This window comes from Clavelina lepadiformis, chromosome 2 (assembly GCF_947623445.1).
Source record: "Clavelina lepadiformis chromosome 2, kaClaLepa1.1, whole genome shotgun sequence".
NCBI classification, from domain to species: Eukaryota; Metazoa; Chordata; class Ascidiacea; order Aplousobranchia; family Clavelinidae; genus Clavelina; species Clavelina lepadiformis.
The window spans coordinates 16002889-16022125 of record NC_135241.1 but is presented as its reverse complement, the minus strand read 5'-3'; the positions used below and the strand labels follow the sequence as shown (position 1 = coordinate 16022125).

The 19237-nt window shown below is 35.4% G+C and overlaps 3 protein-coding genes and 1 long non-coding RNA gene across 9 annotated transcripts; 1 reads left to right on the top strand and 3 right to left on the bottom strand.

Annotated features, from left to right (window-relative positions):
- The first annotated feature begins 1821 nt into the window (after positions 1-1821).
- On the top strand, positions 1822-10199 carry LOC143447119 (TBC1 domain family member 22B-like). Of its 2 annotated transcripts, XM_076947058.1 has the most exons (12): positions 1822-1958; positions 2135-2312; positions 5142-5571; positions 5782-5913; positions 7152-7222; positions 7645-7773; positions 7880-7945; positions 8038-8152; positions 8459-8647; positions 8742-8838; positions 8917-9043; positions 9222-10199. In XM_076947058.1, the coding sequence occupies exons 1-12, from the start codon at positions 1885-1887 to the stop codon at positions 9366-9368; spliced, it is 1755 nt and encodes a 584-aa protein (XP_076803173.1). In that variant the 5' UTR covers positions 1822-1884; the 3' UTR covers positions 9369-10199. The 2 variants fall into 2 exon arrangements, with proteins under 2 accessions (XP_076803173.1, XP_076803174.1); XM_076947059.1 differs by lacking the exons at positions 8917-9043; positions 9222-10199 and having other exon boundaries at positions 8719-8838.
- Positions 1842-18748, bottom strand: LOC143447125 (uncharacterized). Its single transcript, XR_013114028.1, has 4 exons — positions 18370-18748; positions 2653-2802; positions 2117-2329; positions 1842-1986 (listed from the first exon to the last, which is right to left on the bottom strand). It is a non-coding gene; the product is annotated as an uncharacterized LOC143447125 (long non-coding RNA).
- LOC143447121 (uncharacterized) lies at positions 13278-16163 on the bottom strand. 4 transcript variants are annotated; one of them, XR_013114026.1, is made up of 9 exons: positions 15066-15207; positions 14828-14943; positions 14697-14732; positions 14529-14618; positions 14101-14169; positions 13933-14023; positions 13746-13851; positions 13551-13628; positions 13278-13311 (listed from the first exon to the last, which is right to left on the bottom strand). XR_013114026.1 is itself a non-coding variant. In XM_076947061.1 (8 exons), exons 2-7 carry the CDS (start codon positions 14882-14884, stop codon positions 13769-13771), a joined length of 426 nt encoding a protein of 141 aa, XP_076803176.1. In that variant the 5' UTR covers positions 14885-14943; positions 15066-15207; the 3' UTR covers positions 13551-13665; positions 13746-13768. The 4 variants fall into 4 exon arrangements, 3 of the variants coding, with proteins under 3 accessions (XP_076803176.1, XP_076803178.1, XP_076803177.1); XM_076947061.1 differs by lacking the exon at positions 13278-13311 and having other exon boundaries at positions 13551-13665; XM_076947063.1 differs by lacking the exons at positions 13278-13311; positions 14828-14943; positions 15066-15207 and adding an exon at positions 16146-16163 and having other exon boundaries at positions 13551-13665.
- Positions 16195-17951, bottom strand: LOC143447122 (uncharacterized). Of its 2 annotated transcripts, XM_076947064.1 has the most exons (6): positions 17845-17951; positions 17666-17711; positions 17239-17365; positions 16906-17109; positions 16497-16610; positions 16195-16222 (listed from the first exon to the last, which is right to left on the bottom strand). In XM_076947064.1, the coding sequence occupies exons 1-4, from the start codon at positions 17911-17913 to the stop codon at positions 16989-16991; spliced, it is 363 nt and encodes a 120-aa protein (XP_076803179.1). In that variant the 5' UTR covers positions 17914-17951; the 3' UTR covers positions 16195-16222; positions 16497-16610; positions 16906-16988. The 2 variants fall into 2 exon arrangements, with proteins under 2 accessions (XP_076803179.1, XP_076803180.1); XM_076947065.1 differs by lacking the exon at positions 16906-17109 and having other exon boundaries at positions 16212-16222.
- Positions 18749-19237: the final 489 nt, after the last annotated feature.

Here is a 19237-nt window from a genome sequence, read left to right as displayed (position 1 = left end):
AAACGAAATATTATCGAATAAATTTTTCGTTATCAGCCAAAAACAGCTCATAACCGGGACAAGCTACAAACAGGGACTGGACGGGTTTGTCTTGGTCAAATTTTGTGCCAATACCTGCCCCTGGCCCTCCCCCTGCTAAGTTTTTGGTTTTATTCACCGGACAGTATTGTAAGACCAGCGCACAGATTGTGAATAAGTGTAAAGTAGCGGACGACCTGCGGTCATTTAATGTGGCCCGTTTTGGATGTTTATTAGTGAAGATAGAACACAACACATGGTCAAAACGATACTCCAAGAAGAGTACACTCGTAGATAACAGGTCAAGAACTTCCTTCTCATAACTCTTTCTCCATATTCATTCTCGTTACATTGTGAGATCTCGTTACAATTTTATATCTTGGATTTTTTTATCATACATTAAAATTTGGATTTTTTGCCACTCACTTGTGGTGTGTCATAATTTGTATTTTATATGAGCTGTAATAGTAGATTGAACCTTGCCTAGAGGATTTGGTATTTCTGGAGTGGCATCTGCTATTTTTGCCAATATGCTGATCATTCCAAATTGACGTCAAACAGAACACGCCACATTTCTTGAAACATCGAAAAACATCTCGTCTCTAACAACGTCATCGTAAAAGGCAGTCGTCAGAAAAGAATACAGTACAGCATTATATTGCTAAACGTCGGAAAGCTACGTTTTGGTAAAAAAACGGTTTTTGGTGTTTTCTGGTTTTGTTACTGTATTTTAATTTGTGCTAGGCATTTTAACCACAGCAGTGCAAAGTAAAGCGCAGGTTTCAGCAGGCGCGACTTCCGATATGGGGCAGCGTTTTGTGTACGTTTGCGAACTGCATGGTTGACAGTTATGCGTAAATCATTGTAGCTCTGTAAATGAGTGAAGATGCCGTAAAATTAACATTAGGTGTACTAGGTAGCCTAGGCTATGTAAATATACATACCGAGTACTGACAAGTTTTAAATCATTGCTTACAGAAAATTTGACCAAACATGTTACTTTGACTTGCCTTATTAAAAATGAACCATTACTCTACTCTATGCTGTATTGTTGTCATGCTAAAATCAATAACTGAAAACCGGACCTCTTCTGTAAAAAACAAAAGATTCTGCTGTTAAAGGAGCACACAAAATATAACAATTTTGCTGTTGTTTCAGTGCTTTCATCTTTTAAAAAGCATTAAAAATAATTGGAAAGCATTATATGCAGCTAAACAACTAACTTCAGCTTTTTAATGTAATGTAACTTAGTCTCGTAATCTTATTTTTAACAAATATTATGGCTGGTTAACATACTTTTGGCCAATTAGTTATTTATCTTCTCAACTTCCATAGGCGTCATTGCCAAAAAATCCAGGCAGTGTGAATCTGAAAATTGTTCAGACAGTCTTAGGATAAGTATTATGATACCGTACGCGATTCAGACAGAGTTCCAGACAGTGTAAGGTTTTTCTACTTGCACTACAGGCAATCGTGGTTATGTCAATTTGGTTACCTAAAATTGGAGTCTGAGCCCATGAGGATTAATCAAAGAATCTCTATTCCTGTCATGATTTTTACACGAATTAATTATTTTATTTAAAAAAGTACAGGTTTAGAACTCACTAATATTTCCTGCATTCGTTCATGAGCTTAGTGTTGTGACCAAGTTTTGGGTCTATGTGGAGTAAGCCTAGCTTAAATATACTTTTCTTCTGCTGTGTGTTTGTAAGGAATGCCTAAGTTTTTATGTGGTAGAAATTTTTTGTTATTACAAGGTTAGATCATATTATATTAAAAAAGTTCCAAGGTAGTTCTTGTAGCTTGGGCGGCAAATTTGCCACAAGCCACCAGATCCAACACAAACAGAACTTTATTAAATTCATCATGAGCAGTCGTTATGCTGATGATGGAAAGAAGAAACCTTTTTGGAAACGATCTTCAAGGTCCGCTTCTGGAAGGTTAGTATGTGAAACACACTCCGTAAAGCTATAATAATGTAAGATTCCCATCAAGGTATTTAGCTATATGTATCATACTACATATTTGAATATCATTATGGAGACATGTGCTTTGATATTCAAAATTTTTTGTAAAAATGTATAATGCGTTACTTAACCTTATTTGATGAATGTAGTCCTTCATCAAACTTGCAAAAGAAAGTGGCAAGCGAATCTCCACAACATGCTCCACGTCACAAACTTACATTTAAGGAGTTTGAAAACCATACAGAAGATGCATGGGATGCCGCGGATGATGATTTGCTAAGAACAGCAGCTCTTACAAATATGGATATGGGTTTTAGTCCAGATCAGGTGGGTTTCATTGATCACTGAAGTATTCAGTTATTGTTATGTTCAGGTAGTATGTTTTATATGTAGTAGTATATGGATTACATTTATTAGAACTAATTTTGCATTGATAAAACAACTACAATGGAATGTATCGTAGATGGACTCATTATTGATGTACCAAGTGTTTAACATAAGATTTCATGTTTTGTGATCATATCCGAATTTAGTGTAATGAATTATCGTTGAAAATGATATGCAGTTTGTTGCAATGTTAAATAATTGGTTATCAGATCTGAGCAACTGCTCTTTAATAAAGAACAGTTGCTCATGCTTTTGTTTATCAATGAAAAAAGAGTGTCACCTGTGCTTTCATTCTTCCATAAAATAAAGATTGCGCTCGTTGAGTTCTCTCCCTGTTTTCATCGATTAAAAAATATTTTCACTCCATTACATTTTCCAACACAAATCAAAATCGTAAGTTGCAAATTTGCCTCGTAAAACGTTTGTCAAACTGCAATTGTAATTGCTTACGATTATTTGTTGTAAATATTATGGAAAATTTCCATGAATCTCATGCTCAAGAATTTTGTTTTAGTCCTATTTGTCACAAATGGTTAATAGACGAGTAGAATCTTACGAACCTTGTAGAATTGTAGATGCTAACTTTTAACAATTTAGTTTTTTTCGCTTGCAAACAGGCTTGCACATTATTGATAATTACTACTTAATTATGTAACCAAGCTGCTTTTATGAACATTTTGCGCAAATTACGTTATTATGCAATCTACCTTTTTTGGCATATTCATGCACACAAAACATCCATAACTAGCTTTTTATTTGTATGCATTCATTGTTCAAATGCAATTGAAATGTGTGCGATATCTGCACTGGGCTCTTGTTCTTCGTTGCCGTTTTCCAAATATGGGCGATAGCAGAAAATAATGTTTGTCATGTGACGTAATAATCAGCCTTTGATAAATATTGCTACGACCTTAAATCGAGTATGGAAAGTATGGTAGTGACACTGTTTAAATGATACAAAACTGCATGAAGTATCATACATGCGAAATATGGCTTTCGTGTCTAGTGCAAAAATAGACTACACACAATGTCAATAGAGTTACAATAAGCAATTAAGTTTGGAAAAACATTTGTCAGAAAATAAGTCCAATTAATAACGACTACAGTTAATAAACTTTACTTACATTTCAGCCTGTCATTAATGTAAAACAAGACAAAACGATGATTTTTTATGAAAAAGTTCTAGTGACTGAGCTATCCAAAAGAAACACAAAGTTTGTGAAACTGAAACTCAATATTAAGCAATTATTTGTGATATAAACCTGCTTTGCCCATAAGCAACAATGATATCACAGTATTACCATAAATAATGCGAACAGTAGCTGTAAAAATTATGTAATAACTTTCGGTCATGTGGCACGTAAATTGTATAATTAAATTTCGAGTTACGTGCAGCACTACTTTCACGGTTAAGTTGTAAAAATAACGGCAATGTGAAGCAGATTCTGACACCATGATAACCACTCGGCTCATTCTTTTCCTTTTAAAAAACCAAGCGTATTTTGAACCACCATAACATGGTTCAGTCATGCTGTGTTTACTGTCACATGTCATGTTGTTTATTTTTTGCCATTAATTTTCGGAGCAAAAACTGTGCATGAAATTAGTCTCAAAGCAGCCATTTTTTATTCACTTCAAAAAATTGTAGTTTTGTGTCAGTCCAAAAACGTATCATTTTTTCAATCCAACTATTTGTATCCAATTTGTGCCTTTTACAGTGTTGCATATGCAAAAGAAGACAAACTAGCAACTATCCTTTAAAAAGGAGCACGCTCAAAATCACACTTATGCCCACCTCTAGTTTACATCCACTAAACAGCTTGCCAAAAGCGCAAAAAAATGCAATAATACATGGGCGGAAATCCTGGGGGTTATTGAGGAGACATGTCCCCCCAATATTTATCACGTTGGATGAAATTTGGAAGTTGAAGCAAAATACAAATTACGAATTATGTCATTACAGTACAATGTGTTACCAAAATTAAGTCAGCAAATTATTATTTACGTTTGCGAGACTAAAGGCAATAGGCTGTTTCATAGTCAATTTCTTCGTATCGTTTCACACACTGCAAACAGAGGAACATCATGTCAAATCTATTTGAGATGCAAAATGTCTAACGATATTAAACTTTTACTTATGGACAAAAATGAGGCATAATAGCTTCATCATAAATATGCTCCGTGGAGTGAAATTTTTATGTAGGCTAGGTATTCAATTTGGAATAAAAGAGAGACTTAGTAATTTCCATACAATCATTTTTATCAAGTACTGATAAGTTTTTCGGTTATTGCTTCGATACCGGTTTCAAATCACTCATGAATAGGCTATCATCTACAAAAGAATAAACCCACCATACGAGTGATAAACAGTGCTAAAATTAAAAATTTTCCAAGAATTTTTGTGTTTAATGTAATTTGATTGTCTGGGCAACAACAACCTTAAAAACAAATAACAAATTTTTATTACGAGATTTGAACTATTTCGGTCTTCCGATTAAATAAGCGGGTGTAGTTAACAGCGAATTTGTTTATTTCATCACATTTTCATTTCTGCACTTTCATATCTGTCCCTTCCAATATTTTGCAGATTTCCACCAAAAAAGGTTGGTGAGCAAATAACTCTTAAAAAGAGTCCGCTCGTGGTTCCATTCCCACAACAGAGCGTTGCTCTCTATATCGCTCCTAAAAAAAGAGCCGCCCACTTCTGTTGATTAAAGGATGTTAGGGTATTAAGATTTATATTAGTTTGCTATTTTTGCATTTGTCTAGGTTCAAGCCACAGCTCAAGCGGTAATTGAACAACATGCTCAATCTCAGTCAGCATCACAAACGACATTTTTTCCTGATCCTCCTACCACTAGTGGTGGAGCTTTATATGTTGTTTCTCCATCAACTGATAAAAACAAATATACAAATCCTACTTTCACTGTAAAAACATTCCAACCAAGAAGAAAATATCCTGGGACTGCTACACGAACTTTACCAGACAGCTCCAGTGACTCTGAGTTAAATACAAGAACTGAAACATCAAAACAGCAGATAGAAAGGAGCAATTCTCAAACTGCTGATTCATTGAAAAATGTTTCTGTAGACAATGATCCACCCTCAGTAAAGGAAAATTCAAACATTGATGAAAATGCTGGTGTTAATGGGAAATCTAACACTGAAAACTCAAGCCGAATAATTCTTTTACCACCAAGTAAATTAGTTGTATTGTTTAACCGTTGCTGTAATACAGTAGGTGCTGTTACAAGAAAAAATTTTGGAATGCACAAAAGCATTTGGTTACCTGCCTACCGGTAGTTTACAAATATTGTCAAGAATTGTACAACTGAGTATTGAGTTAAAGGTTATTGGTTAAATTTTATTTGGAAGGCAAGTTAAAAACATTTTTACTTCTCTGTTGTAGGCATAGCAAGTGCCGGATCTGCACCAAAACCGCAATCAATTCGAATGCCTATGTCTGCTGGCAACATAACAAAAGAAAAGTCACGAGTTGAGAAGTTTCATCAAGTAATAAATTCTACTTCTACTGACCTAGGTAAGAGGGTGTATGATCGGAGCTAATTAACTCCAAGTCAAAGCGTACATTAAATTACTTTGAGTTATCTTAACTTTCAAGGTATGTGAGGTTGTGATATGATATACAGTGAGACCTCGTTAATCCGGACCACTTCGTTTCGTCAAAAAATGTCGGTTTAGCGGGGTATCCGGATTATTGGAAAGTAAAAAATCAATCAATCTTGCAAATGCAGCACCGTGTTCAAAACGCAGTATGCACCTTACTCCAATTCTAAGTACCGAGTTTCTGGCTGGACAGCAACAAAAATAAAATTATATTTTTTGTATGATCCGACCCAGTGTCGAACCCCAGAACCACCGTATTAAAGACGAATGCTCTAAGCCAGAAGTGACGAACATGCGGCCGCAAATCGGTTTGACAACCGCTCTTGCATGGCGAAGCATTCCGGCGGGACCAGCAGTCTAGAACTTTCTTAGGCCTGTTTCCAATTTTTGCGCAATGCGATATCAAAAGCTGATAGCACGATTGAGTCGCAGCAGTATGTCTTCAATAGATTGCCGCACTCAACCTATGTAATGTACGTATTTTTTTGCGACCGCGGAAGCGTTGTTTGTTAGTGTTGATGAACAATTTATTTTTTCGTTTCTAAAATACTGTACAGTATTTCATAGTATGACTAAAAAGCTGTGCAGCTTACTCAGCTGTAACTGACAAAGTGGCTTGCCACAACGAATAGGACCGTCACCGCTGCTACAACGTCATTATGCAACGCAACGTAATTATGCGTAGATAATAATCGGCTATTGTTTCGTCAACAAACTAACATACTGTATTAGGACAATCGTGAATCATTTTCGCTTAACTGTTAATAATCCGGTTTATCGGATTTTATTGCTATTGATTTAGCACGTTTGTTCCAAAACTTTTGTGTCGGAGTCGGACAGCGGGGTTTCCGGATTAAAGGGGTAAAATGCATAGGAAGAAATCCGTTCCCGGCAGTTTTGTGTCGGATAGCGTGGATTCCGGTTCATCGGGGTCCGGATTAACGAGGTCCCACTGTACTAGGTAAAATTTTTGATACAATAATAACGACAACACTGCTCACTGGGTGTCCATTGTTTAATCTTTAGTATTAACTGTTTTAAGGTTTTCATTATTTTACATTGCAAAACATGTTGTCTGATTGTACTGAGGACGATAGATCATGTGGGATTATTTGCATTTTATCTAATCAGCATAAGTTATGTTTGTTGTAGATGAACTAAGGAAGTTGAGTTGGCCAGGCATTCCTTCATGTGTGAGAGCTGTTACATGGCAATTACTTTCTGTTAGTATTTTTATGAATATTTTACATATATATATATACTGTATATGTAAAGCACCATGTATATTATACTTGTATATTTTATATCGCTACTTAAAATGTTTCTTTTTTCCTCATTTTTTCAACGTTAATAATGTTTCTTATGGCTTCTAATGAAGTTAGGAATCATGCTGATTTCAGATCTAGAAATTGTTTTCATGTGTTTTTCAACATACTGAGGTTTCGTGGTTCATTCAAATTTCATTGGGTTTTTTCGTATGGTATTCCCTGAATCATAATTTGGCACAGGTTTTCCTATCTTAACTGAAGAAGGTAGTGGCTTGATGGTGGTTGTCAGAATTAATTAGCATGAATGATTTCCTATACCTGCCTCAGAGACTGGGAAGGTAATATTAATATTTTATTTAGGATATTTCTTGTCACAGGGTTACTTACCCGCCAACAAAGACAGGCGGCAAATTGTATTAACTCGGAAGAGAAGTGAATATTTTAATTTTGTTGATCAGTATTATGAAGCAAGGGAGCAGCCCATGTACCAAACCACTTTTCGACAGGTCTGAATTTTAGTGTGCAAACTTTGTGTAAACGGAGAAAAAATCTGTATTACAGTAAACAATCTCAACAAAATTTGACTTGTGATGTCTGTTTGCTCTGCTCTAGATACACATTGACATACCAAGAACCAATCCTCTGATTCCATTATTTCAGCAATCCATAGTACAAAACGTAAGTAAAACATATGTTAGAAGTGGTGTTTCACGTTTAATTTTAATAGCTACTGCAAAACAAGTAACAAGTCCGAGTCTTTCTATGAGTAGATTTTTGAACGACTCTTGTTTGTATGGGCGGTACGTCATCCTGCAAGTGGTTATGTGCAAGGCATTAATGACCTGGTCACTCCTTTTTTCATAGTCTTCCTTACTGCACAGATAGGTATGTCTGTGTGACTGTTAGTTCAAATTTGCGTTTACACCACATTATGCTTGAAGTTTACTTTGATAACTTTTTTGTGCCTGTTGTTTTCATATAACTGACTGATCCAGTAACTGAGTATGATCCAGAGATGATATGAAATAACTGTTGTACTTGTTTGGCATCAACGTAAATTACATAGTGTAACATTCAGTGCCATCGTTTGGGTAATTTAAAGAGCATCATCAATCGTCATACAGTTAATTTCAATAAAAGAACGCGTTTGTAAAATGAAGTTTTAGCCATTAAGTTGCATTCGCATTAAAGATGAAGGCTGCGACGTCGAGACTTACGATGTGTCCGCCCTACCGGAATCAATCCTGAAGGAGATGGAAGCAGATACATATTGGTGTGTGGGAAATTTACTAGATGGAATTCAAGACAATTACACTTTTGCACAACCGGGAGTTCAGAACAAGGTTAACAAATTGAGGGAGTTAACAAAGAGGGTTGATGGTGAGTTTCGTTAAGGCTGCATAATGCATTTGGTACAATTTATGCAGCTAAGCTTGATTGAATCCATCCAGAACAGCTTTCATTTTTAACATAGCGGAGCTTCATGCACATTTGGAAGCTGAGCAAATCGAATACCTGCAATTTGCCTTTCGTTGGATGAATAATCTTTTGATGCGTGAAATTCCATTACGGTAACATCAAATTTGTTTCAAAGACTTCATTCATATACATTTGAAGTAAACTTTTTAAATTCTGTAATTGTGTATCAGATGCACAATACGATTATGGGACACATACCTAGCAGAGACAGATGGATTTTCCGATTTCCATCTTTACACGTGCGCAGCATTCCTGAAACAATGGAGAAATCAGTTGCTTTCAGAAAAAGATTTTCAGGTGTTGTTCTAACCGTTATGCTCGACTTGTTCATCATCAAACTGGTTTAGCCACAATCAGCTTTGTTTGTCATAGTTGTTCCTTTGCGTTTTTTTCAAGAGTGATAAGTTCGCAACATATGGACTATTTACTTACAGTAGTTTTCTAAGGCCTTTAATATAGCCTTTAACTAATACAGGGGTTAATGCTGATGATTCAAAACGTCCCAACACATCACTGGGGTGACGAAGAAATTAAATTGCTCCTGGCGGAGGCTTTTAGACTGAAGTACATGTTTGCCGATGCTCCAAGTCATCTGCCAAGTAAAGTCAGCCCTGCATTTTGAGGTGCTTGGGCTTCATCACATGCACTTGCGCCTTGCGATACAATGCTTCGTGAACACCAACCCACTTTTTCGGCCGCTACACCCCAGTCTTTGCACTACTCTTGTCGTGGAGTGGTCTTACCTTTTACTTATGCAAACGTGTTGGAAACTATAATACCACGCATATACGTTGCTGTAATGGTGCTGTATTTTTTTAGCTTTGGTTAACGCACACTGTTACACGTTACTTTTACAATCAATATCTGAGTTAAAGCAAGTCTAGTTTGCTTCGTAATTTTAGGGTATTGTAGAATTAACGAACGGTATGTCAACGGTTTTGGTTGCACATGTACTCTGCTATTACTTAACCTAGTTCATCTTTTTCCCCGTTGCTCACTTTCATCGACCTTTGAAAAAGCGCTCACTCATCTGTTAACGAAAATGTGCAATATATGTTTTTTTTATCAATTGAAATATATAATAATCCAGCTCATTTTTTCATTGATACTACTTTGTATTTAAACCTTTTACTGAGAACTTATTGCTATTCGCTATTATATACGTGCAAACCTTTGTTTTCATTCATAATAGACTTTGCATTTTCACCAAAACATTTGCTAGACATATATTGCAGGCGAATTTATTTCACTTATTATAATAAGTAATGGGAGAGGAAAGGGTGTTGATTGAGAAGTCTTCTTTTTGCTACGCAGGCTGATTGACTTCTTTTTGCTTGTGTCGTAAATAAGTTGACTTATCGCAGTCGAAGAACCTGTATTTGTCTTGAATATTTTCAGTAACGATTTTTACTTAAACGTAGCACTTGGCGCCTATAAACTAAAATATCTTGGATTGTTGGATAACTGTTCAAACGACAATGATTTGAGAACGGATAGTTGACTCAAGAAGATTTCAATGCATTGCCAGATGTTTTAAACCTTTCTTTTGACAGTTGGCATATTTTTAGTGACATTATGCGATTTGTTTGCGAACGAATACTTGAGTATAGTTTTCAAACAAGAAATTAATTTTTGTCCACCCTGCTGCGAATGGAATCTCTCTTGGGGCACTTGATCCTTTCAAACTTCGATTGGGTTTTCAGTGTTATTTCGAGGGCTGATCTTCTGCTATAGTTAAAACATATTTTTCGATCTTGCATAACGGTAGTGGGTTTGGAAAGAACGGGGAAAATTGTTACATGTTTTTTTGCTTTAATAAACCTTTTTTTCCGCTATAATTAATATTCCTTTCATCACTTATTCTTCTAAATGACCTAAGTTTTGTTTTTATATGTTGCAATAGATTTTCGGGCTAAAATAGTGGGTTATGTGAATTAGAAAGTAAATTCTTAGCATTTCCTAAAAAATTGTCGAATGATGTTGTTATTGAAGGTTATCTTGCAGAAATAAGTGCATTTCCATAATTTGCTTATAGTCTTCAGTACAACAAACTTCGACGACTTATAGCTGGGTTGTTTTTCACAATCAGGCAGTTTAGCATGAATAGCCAGTGTGGAGTGGGTTATTACACGTTGCAACAATAAAGCACAACAGTGTTATTATAATGATTTAACACACTGTTGTAATGACATAAGTCAGAAACAGATGTCTTGATTACCACTTTAGTTAAAAAATTTCAATATTTTGGAAAGTTAAGTATTGGAAGTAAGCTATAGACAATATCGAAAAAAAATTGCAATAAGTTAATTTGAAATAAACACCAACCGTGAAGAGATCTATTCCGATAACATTTTTACTCGACAGTGTAGTTTTTCTTGATTTGGCATTTTACCATAAGCAGTGAACAACAATTTACTCCTATACTGGGGTGGTTACAATCGACACCGTGTAATATAATATTGGCGTGACTATGCTGTTTAGTTGCTTGAATTCTGTCTATGCATATTACTAAATGATAAAGTTCCCATTTTATTTATTAATTAATTATCAGACACAATGGCTTTCACCTTCGGGCAAAGCTTACTGAATGTTACATTGCGTTTGGTAACAAGTGAAAAGGGTAAAAGGAAAGATTGTAAACATTACAACAGTATATATATGGCACACCAGTTCAAACGAGGTAATTTATCTGAACGTCATTAAGGAGAATTTAAGTCTGGTCAACAACTGAATTGCAAGATCCCAAAATAAAATTTCAGCATTTACAAAACAACTCAAGACGCGTGACATAGCCATCACATAATAATCATCAAATATAAGCACAACTGATGAAAAACAGAACTTTATCGTTTGCCAACGTTTCATTAATCCATTCAGATTAAGCTCATCAGGGCATTGCCATGGCAACAGAATTTTAATTAAGTGAGAAAATGAAAAATTAAAGTAAAATGGTCCAATATCGTGGCCCGGCCGCCACACATTCATCAATGTTGTATAAACACAAGATCACGATCATAGAAAGTGCCATAATCCCAGAGGTGGGCAGTCGGTACTTTGAACATATCGACGGTACCGATATCGTCACTGAAAAAGTACCGCGGTACAGTAATTTGGGGGGTAATGAGGCGGGGTAGTAACCGAAAGAGCAGGTGCTGTAACCTGCTATTGGTTTCTGCTCAATGATTGCCAGGCTGCTGTTCGTGACGTAACACCAAGGCTGCTCACCGTGACGTAACCAACAGCAGCCCTCCCATTGCTGGAGTAGTAGTACTCTGCTACTCTTATTAGAAAAAAAGTGCACAAAAGAATTTATTATATTCATTTAAGTACCCAAAGTGTAATTTACATTAACAAAGTAGCCTACTGATATTGTAGCACATATTGATTTGCTGATAGTATCTTTATTTTGTAGTATTGTTTATTTTTGCCCCTTGACCGTAGGACATGTGCAGGTACGGACGGTAGGCCAACTTGAAAGTAGGCTATGACAGTTTTTGACAACAAATCGTGCGTTCACTGAAGCCTTAATTCTTTGTTTATTTATTTATTATAACTTGCACCAGCTTTTCTTCTTTATTTATTGTAAATCGGGGTTCCCTTTCATGAACCTCCTCTTGGGTACGTATCTTTTCTTGGAATGATTTTGAATAAAGTTCTTTAAGGTTTAGCATCAACTATGGAACATTTTATTTTTGCTGCGAAAACCGGCAATTTAAGCGCTCACCCCTCAGTGGCTGATAAACGCAGCAAAATTAAATGGAAGCGATTCATTGGGAAAAAGTTTAAAGGTACTGGATTGTTTAGTGCTTTTGTCGCACTGTGTTGTATTGAAATGTACCAAGTTTGTTTGCGGTCTTCCATTGGAACAACTATTTGTCAACTATGCAATTTCATTTTAATGGATTTTTCTGTTCAGTACGAGCACTTTACAAGCACAAACGGTATTTATACAGTTTATTCTCGGATGCATGTAAAATATTGCAACTTTATTTCCTGTTTGCCTGGTTTATAAACTGCTTATCTTAGGTTTCTGTGGATGATGTTTATTAAAAGTGATTTCGAAAAAGAAAAAGAATACAATCAATGAAATGTGCATATGAATCAACTTTTCTGTTATTGATGCTGACATGTAAATGTGTTCTTTAAACAGCAACCTTTCAGACAAATCTCATGGCACCACCTTAATTCTACATTCTTCACAGGACACCTTAGAAAACAATACATAGGATTACTTTTTTGCAATCACATCTCTCAATGTATTTATCCTCAAAAATCTGGAAATGCAAGCACTGTAACCTTTGCAGTAATTAATGTTCATAGCAAAATTGATCGCTCTTATAATTTACAAGATATGATTAAGTAATTAATTGAATTTCACACTTTCATTAGCTTAGTGGATTCTTATCACTGTCACATTACACAACTTGATCAAAAACAAATGCGCCAATGGCACATTTCTGTCATACTTCATAGGAATCATACCCAATTTATTGTGTCTCCATGAAATGATTTTGGTGATTTTGCATCATGACACATGAGACAGTAATTTTCCAAACAACTTTCATCTAATAATGTAATTGAAACATGTCACATTAAGCAACAACCATGCTTTCCATATTATTGTTGTAATTCAGCACAGGTGTATCTAATTATCTACATTACAAGAATGTTCCATTATTGCGTTAGCATTTTGTCAAAATGGTCGACACTATGTACAATGATTTCTAATTCTATGTAAAATAGGAGAAAAGCACTGCAATAGCACCATTAAACCCTAGCTGTTTGTGTTTGAAATAATGCTTACCTGTCATATTGAGCAATAAGTTGCCAAAATTCTCTCTGTACAAAGTACACGATGTTGAATCCGCTTTGAAATCTGCGTCTTCAAACAAATTTTGGCACAAATAACGTTCTGCTTCCTACAACAATTTAATGGTTTAAAAATATTCTGGATCCAAAGTGGATTATATAAAACTAAAACAGTGTTTTGCAACTTTACCATTAATGCAAGAGGGCTACAATTCATAAAGTCCTTTTGTTCGTTACGCTTTCTGCAGCAGTATCTCCAATCAGATGTTGTTTTTCGATAGTGTCGAAAAAATGATCTATTGTTTTACAAATAGAATTACTTTTTGCATAAATTTATATTTATGAAACAGGCGCTAACATGACAACTACAGTGATACCCAAAGTGTTTTTTATTCGAGGAATATATTCCATTGGTTCTTTTCCAAACGAGTCATAAACGTAAATAGTTTTAGTGTCATTGCTTTTAACCTGAAAAGTAAAATTGTAATTGGTTAGCAGTCAGCCAGTAAGTTTCCTCACTTCAATATTTATCAAATTTTACTGACCATCAACAACCAGTGGTTTTCATGGACATTTACCACAGTGATAAATGACTGATCAATCATAGCATTGGCCTACAAAAATTAGATCATGATAGTTAAACTGTTAATGTGCAGTTTACAACAACTATTAACAACGTTCATGGCTATCATAACTGTTGTTGCATATAGATCAGGAAATGTCCGAAAAAATTTATTACCACCTGCACATCACTTGCTAACTTTAAGTGGATATTACTGTAATAAATTTATTATTTTTGTTACTGTATGTGTGCCAAAGTTTAGCAGTTTGTTGTTTATTATTATTATTATAAGTTCCTTAAAAAAAGGTTCTTTCTTTATATATTCGATAAATTACAGGCATATGTTAGGCTTCAAAATTACAGACGCTTAAGCATTCCCCCTGATCCAAAAACTTCATAAGTTCAGCTTACCAGTTTGCTTGCGGTAGATTGCCGGAACCGCCCATTCCAAAACCACATTGTAGAATAGATGGGTGACAGTACAACAATCTTCTTCTTTGCCTGTAAAACCCAAAAAAGTTGAGCACTGTGTTTACCCTACAAGCAATGTAAGTTTATTCCAAACCCAATAAAGATCACCTTTAAAACCAAGGCTTTCAATACTCCTTCCATAACCTAAAAACAAAGTTATCATAGAAATTATAAAATTGAACAGAATAGCAATATGTTAAAGTTTTTCAGCAAAATTTACAAAAAAACGCCAAACTAACATCGTCATCAAGCCAAGCAGATTGCAAGCGTTTCATTGAATCTGTTTTTATTGCCATATTTCCGATGACAACTTCAACTCTACCTGAGTGTTTGGATTCCCACAAATGTTTAATGTCTGCATCAAAAAAAATCACACAATTAAATTCTGGATATGTCCAGTGATGGACTGAATTACCTATTTAATTGTACTTATTCAAGCATTTCATTCTAAGTATGTTTGCAGTAATAATGACGCACCAATAAATTTTGATGGAGTAAGTTTTCCAGATTTCAAAGATTTTTGCTGCTAACATATTCTTTTTCGATTTTACCGGACACATGCTGATTCTCAATAGTGGAAGTAAAATCTGGAGCTTGTGACCACTGAAGTGTCTGGACTTGACTGGAAAGGGACCCAGTAGTAGTCAAAGTTGTCGTCATTGCTGTAATAACTGGGACACCTGAACTAGGGTTTATCACATGCAAAGCTACGGAAGAGTGATTGGATTTGCTTGAAAGATCAGGATCACTGATTATTTTTCGATCTAAAAGACAACTATTATGTATGCATTCTGTATGCCAATAACAACAACAACAAAGTAACTATACCCTTATGATACCTGTCATTGAGGGTATGACCCTTCCATGTTGGTCATAATATATGTCAGGAAAAGATGTCTTAATTTTTTTTATGCAATTTGCATTAATTTCTTCATTGTCCAAATGAATGGATAATTGGCTAATAAACATGAAATTAACCATATCCATGCCACAGAATGAATACCTTAAAAGAAATGATCACAGCTATTGCACCCCACCATTACAAACGTAATTATGGACATGACTAATTTTTGCCATGTTACTCCAAAAGTATTTTTTCACTTTATGTCACAATATTTATGTATCGAAAACAAATGTCAATAGCATTTACACTGAGTATTTAACAGCTATATTAAAGATACATGGTAGTGATTAATAACTTTAATACAGTATAATTTGGTTATTGAGACATGTCTGGGGATCACCAAAAATTGCAGTCCTAGGCGAATTGCACAGAGTATTAACACAAGGATGTCAGGCATGCACAATACACACAACTAAAATGCAATCATAACTAAAGTTGCATTACGTCATGTTCATGTACATTGGGTATGCAGTATGTTCACATATTCACATTGTGCACAGAATGAGCCATTTCCATATAGAAGTGGACTCTGTAATAGTTTGTAAGTATAAACCTAATAGAACCCTGTACAGTGTACATACTGCATATTCTGTAAGGAACATTTGTAGTTGTATAGCGATAACAAATAAAATGGTTATCAACAACAGACATACTTTTCAAAAGTTTTGTGCATCATCTGATACCTTATCATCCCCTGAAAACAATCGTTTTCCAGCCATTGAGCATAATTCTGAAAAACGTTCAACATATATAAAATACACAAACAAATAGTTACAAAGCTATAAAATATACTACTTATAATTAAGTTAACACATTACTAGTGCTAGTAAAAAGTGTAATTATGCATGTTGTAATAAATAGAGTTAGCCTGAAAGAAGTCAAAAACATTTAAATTTTTTCCAACCACTTTTGCATCCGATTCGTGCATTTAAATAGTGAAAACAGAATTAGTATTTACGAATAACAGTGAAACAGAAAGATGCAAATGACACAGTAAAACCTACCTAGATGACATTTAAAATTGTAACGTCTTGTTATGACTGCTGGACACATGCAGCAGTGAAAATGGTTTCGTTTCTCTGTGTTCGTGCAGTTCTTGTAACAAGGAAGACAACTAACTAAAAAAAAAGAAAACTGTTAACAGCAATGGAAAAACATCTATATTGAAAATTCTTATATTATACACAACAAGTACAGTCAGCAACGTGACACATTGGATTGAACAATGACTATGATGTTCAAAAAATGGAAGTGCTTTCATTAGTATGAAAAATAACTACTAAAATGGTTGAGGCTTGGGAGCTTATTAACTCAATTCTTCGATAACTTGTAGTTTTTTTTTGCTCCTCAGGATGTTACACTTAGTTACACAAAATTACTATTTAATCAGAAAACCTCTCAGCCAATACATACCGGTATGCTTGACAAGTTAGCATGATTTTTTCCAAGGATATGAAATTAGTAGTATTTTGATTTTTCATCGCAATGTGTGAATGCTAACATACTTGGGAACAGTGACAGAGCCAGGTTGTTAAAGTAGGGAAAGCAAATTGTAAACGTAAAAAAGCTACCAATTCCGGGGATATTTTGGGTACAAAATGCCTAAATATTTGCTTCCTGAAATATACAAACACACATCGTACATCATAAAATCTCAATCACACCACAAATAACATAATAAAGCAATCACAAAGTTTGGAATATTTCTGCATTATGGTGAAGTTATATACATAAAGAATTATATACCTGCTTTTCCCGAAACATTCATGTCTACTGCCTGATGAAAATGAGTGGAAAGAAAGTGTTTCTGCAAGCTTTGCTTTATCAGCAAGGTCGGAGGACAAAGTGGACAGGATTGAAATTGCGATATATACTGTAACACATTGTCCATTGAGGTTTCAATACAGCTTTCCGACAATTTAAATTTCACCATTTCTCTTAAATATTAAAGCATTTCACAAAGCAGAAAACCTATGTAACAAAAATTTTAATGTACAGCAATTGAAAGCAAAAATATTCGGTAACAGGCGTAAAAGAATATGTCACTATGACAATACCGATGTTAGCATAGACGACAATCACCCAGCCATGCTTGACAATATGCAAACTAATAAGGTCAATTTATTTGAAATGACTTGGCAAAGCTGAAATGTAGGTGCAGCCTACATCTTACCTGAAATTTGAAATGCGATCCTACATTTCAATTTGACACCCTTGATCTAAACAAACATATCACATACAGTCATACAGACATACCGGTAGTTATGGTTGTTTGCACGACTGCTTCAATTGACTTGAGGTGTCAATGTACAACATCACAACTAAATGTGTCTCTGCATCACAGCTACATACCGGATTTTCCGAATCTTGCAGCCTCAGCAACAGCATAGCTGTATAGGCAGCTTCTAACAACATCCTCATTTCAGCCTAGGCCTAGCGGCTAGGCCCTAGCCTATATACATTTTTCGCTCCCAACAGTCAACGGCGAAAAACAAACAATATAAAAAATAAAGGCTGCCGACGTCACGAACAGCAGGGTGGTATTCCGATAGGCAACCACGTGACGTCACCGATAGCAGGGTGCTGGCAACCATGTGACGTCACGGATAGCAGGTTGCTCATGAAAACCAGCAGGCTGCCATTGGTGACGTCACAAAGACATTTCAGCATGTGCTCAGTTAGCACTCCTATTGGTAATTTGGTGCTATAGTACTATAGCGGCACTGCCCACCTATGCATAATCTATATACAGTAGGATTTGGTCAAGGCCGAACCCGTTTACGATCCAAGCGGCCCAAAAGATCCAAGCGTGGACAAAATCTACCGTCTACGACTCTACTTCAACAGTCAACACCTAAGTCTTTATATTAACCTCACCTAACAAAAAGCTGCCACTACTTCACCGGAAAAAGTTGTGTGTTCGAACTTACTTTTCAAAGCTTCTTTTAACCTAAAATAGAAGTTATAACAAAGTTACCAAAAGCTACCCTAAATCTACAGCCTAATCTAAATCTAACTCCAATAAAACTTTAAACAGCTAAAATCAATTTTTTACTTAGGCTGCCCTTTCTCCTAACTTATCCGCCTATCTTTAACAGCAGGCTACGTGACCTACTTATGGTGAAATAGTTACTTCGCTAACAAACACCGATAAAATAGGCTAGGCCTATGCGGCCCAATGACATGACCAATGTCCATAGACCAGCGTATTTACATAATCTGTGATATGACGCGCACACGGCCAGAAGTGGATCGTCAGATTCGTCACAGTGTCAAAACTTTTCAGCAAGCATAAAAGCGAGGCACGACCTCCACCTCCATTATGTTTGCAATTTCCCTAAGCCGCCTAATCCTTACAACAAATTGCCAATTTTCGTTTTTAGTTTGAGCTTCTTTGTTCTTCTCAGACTTTGAGCTAGATTAAGCCTGCCTATACCTATAGTACATTGAGGAAACTGAATGTCCCATTTATTCAAATTCTAGGTTTGCTTGCTTATGGTAGGTTAACACGTTGAGATTCAGCATTATACTTCTTGAAAAATTAAATTATACTTCTTGAATTACAAAATCGATTAGTCATTTTTGTGTCTAATATGCTAATGCACAACCACTGGATGCTTTTGTATACTAGACCCCGGCTACTCCAATTGTGACATTTCTGTTTGCGCACTTTTATACTAGGCCCCAATTTTTAATTATGAAATTTTTCCTTCTACCTTTAATAAGCACCATAAATTTCTTACTC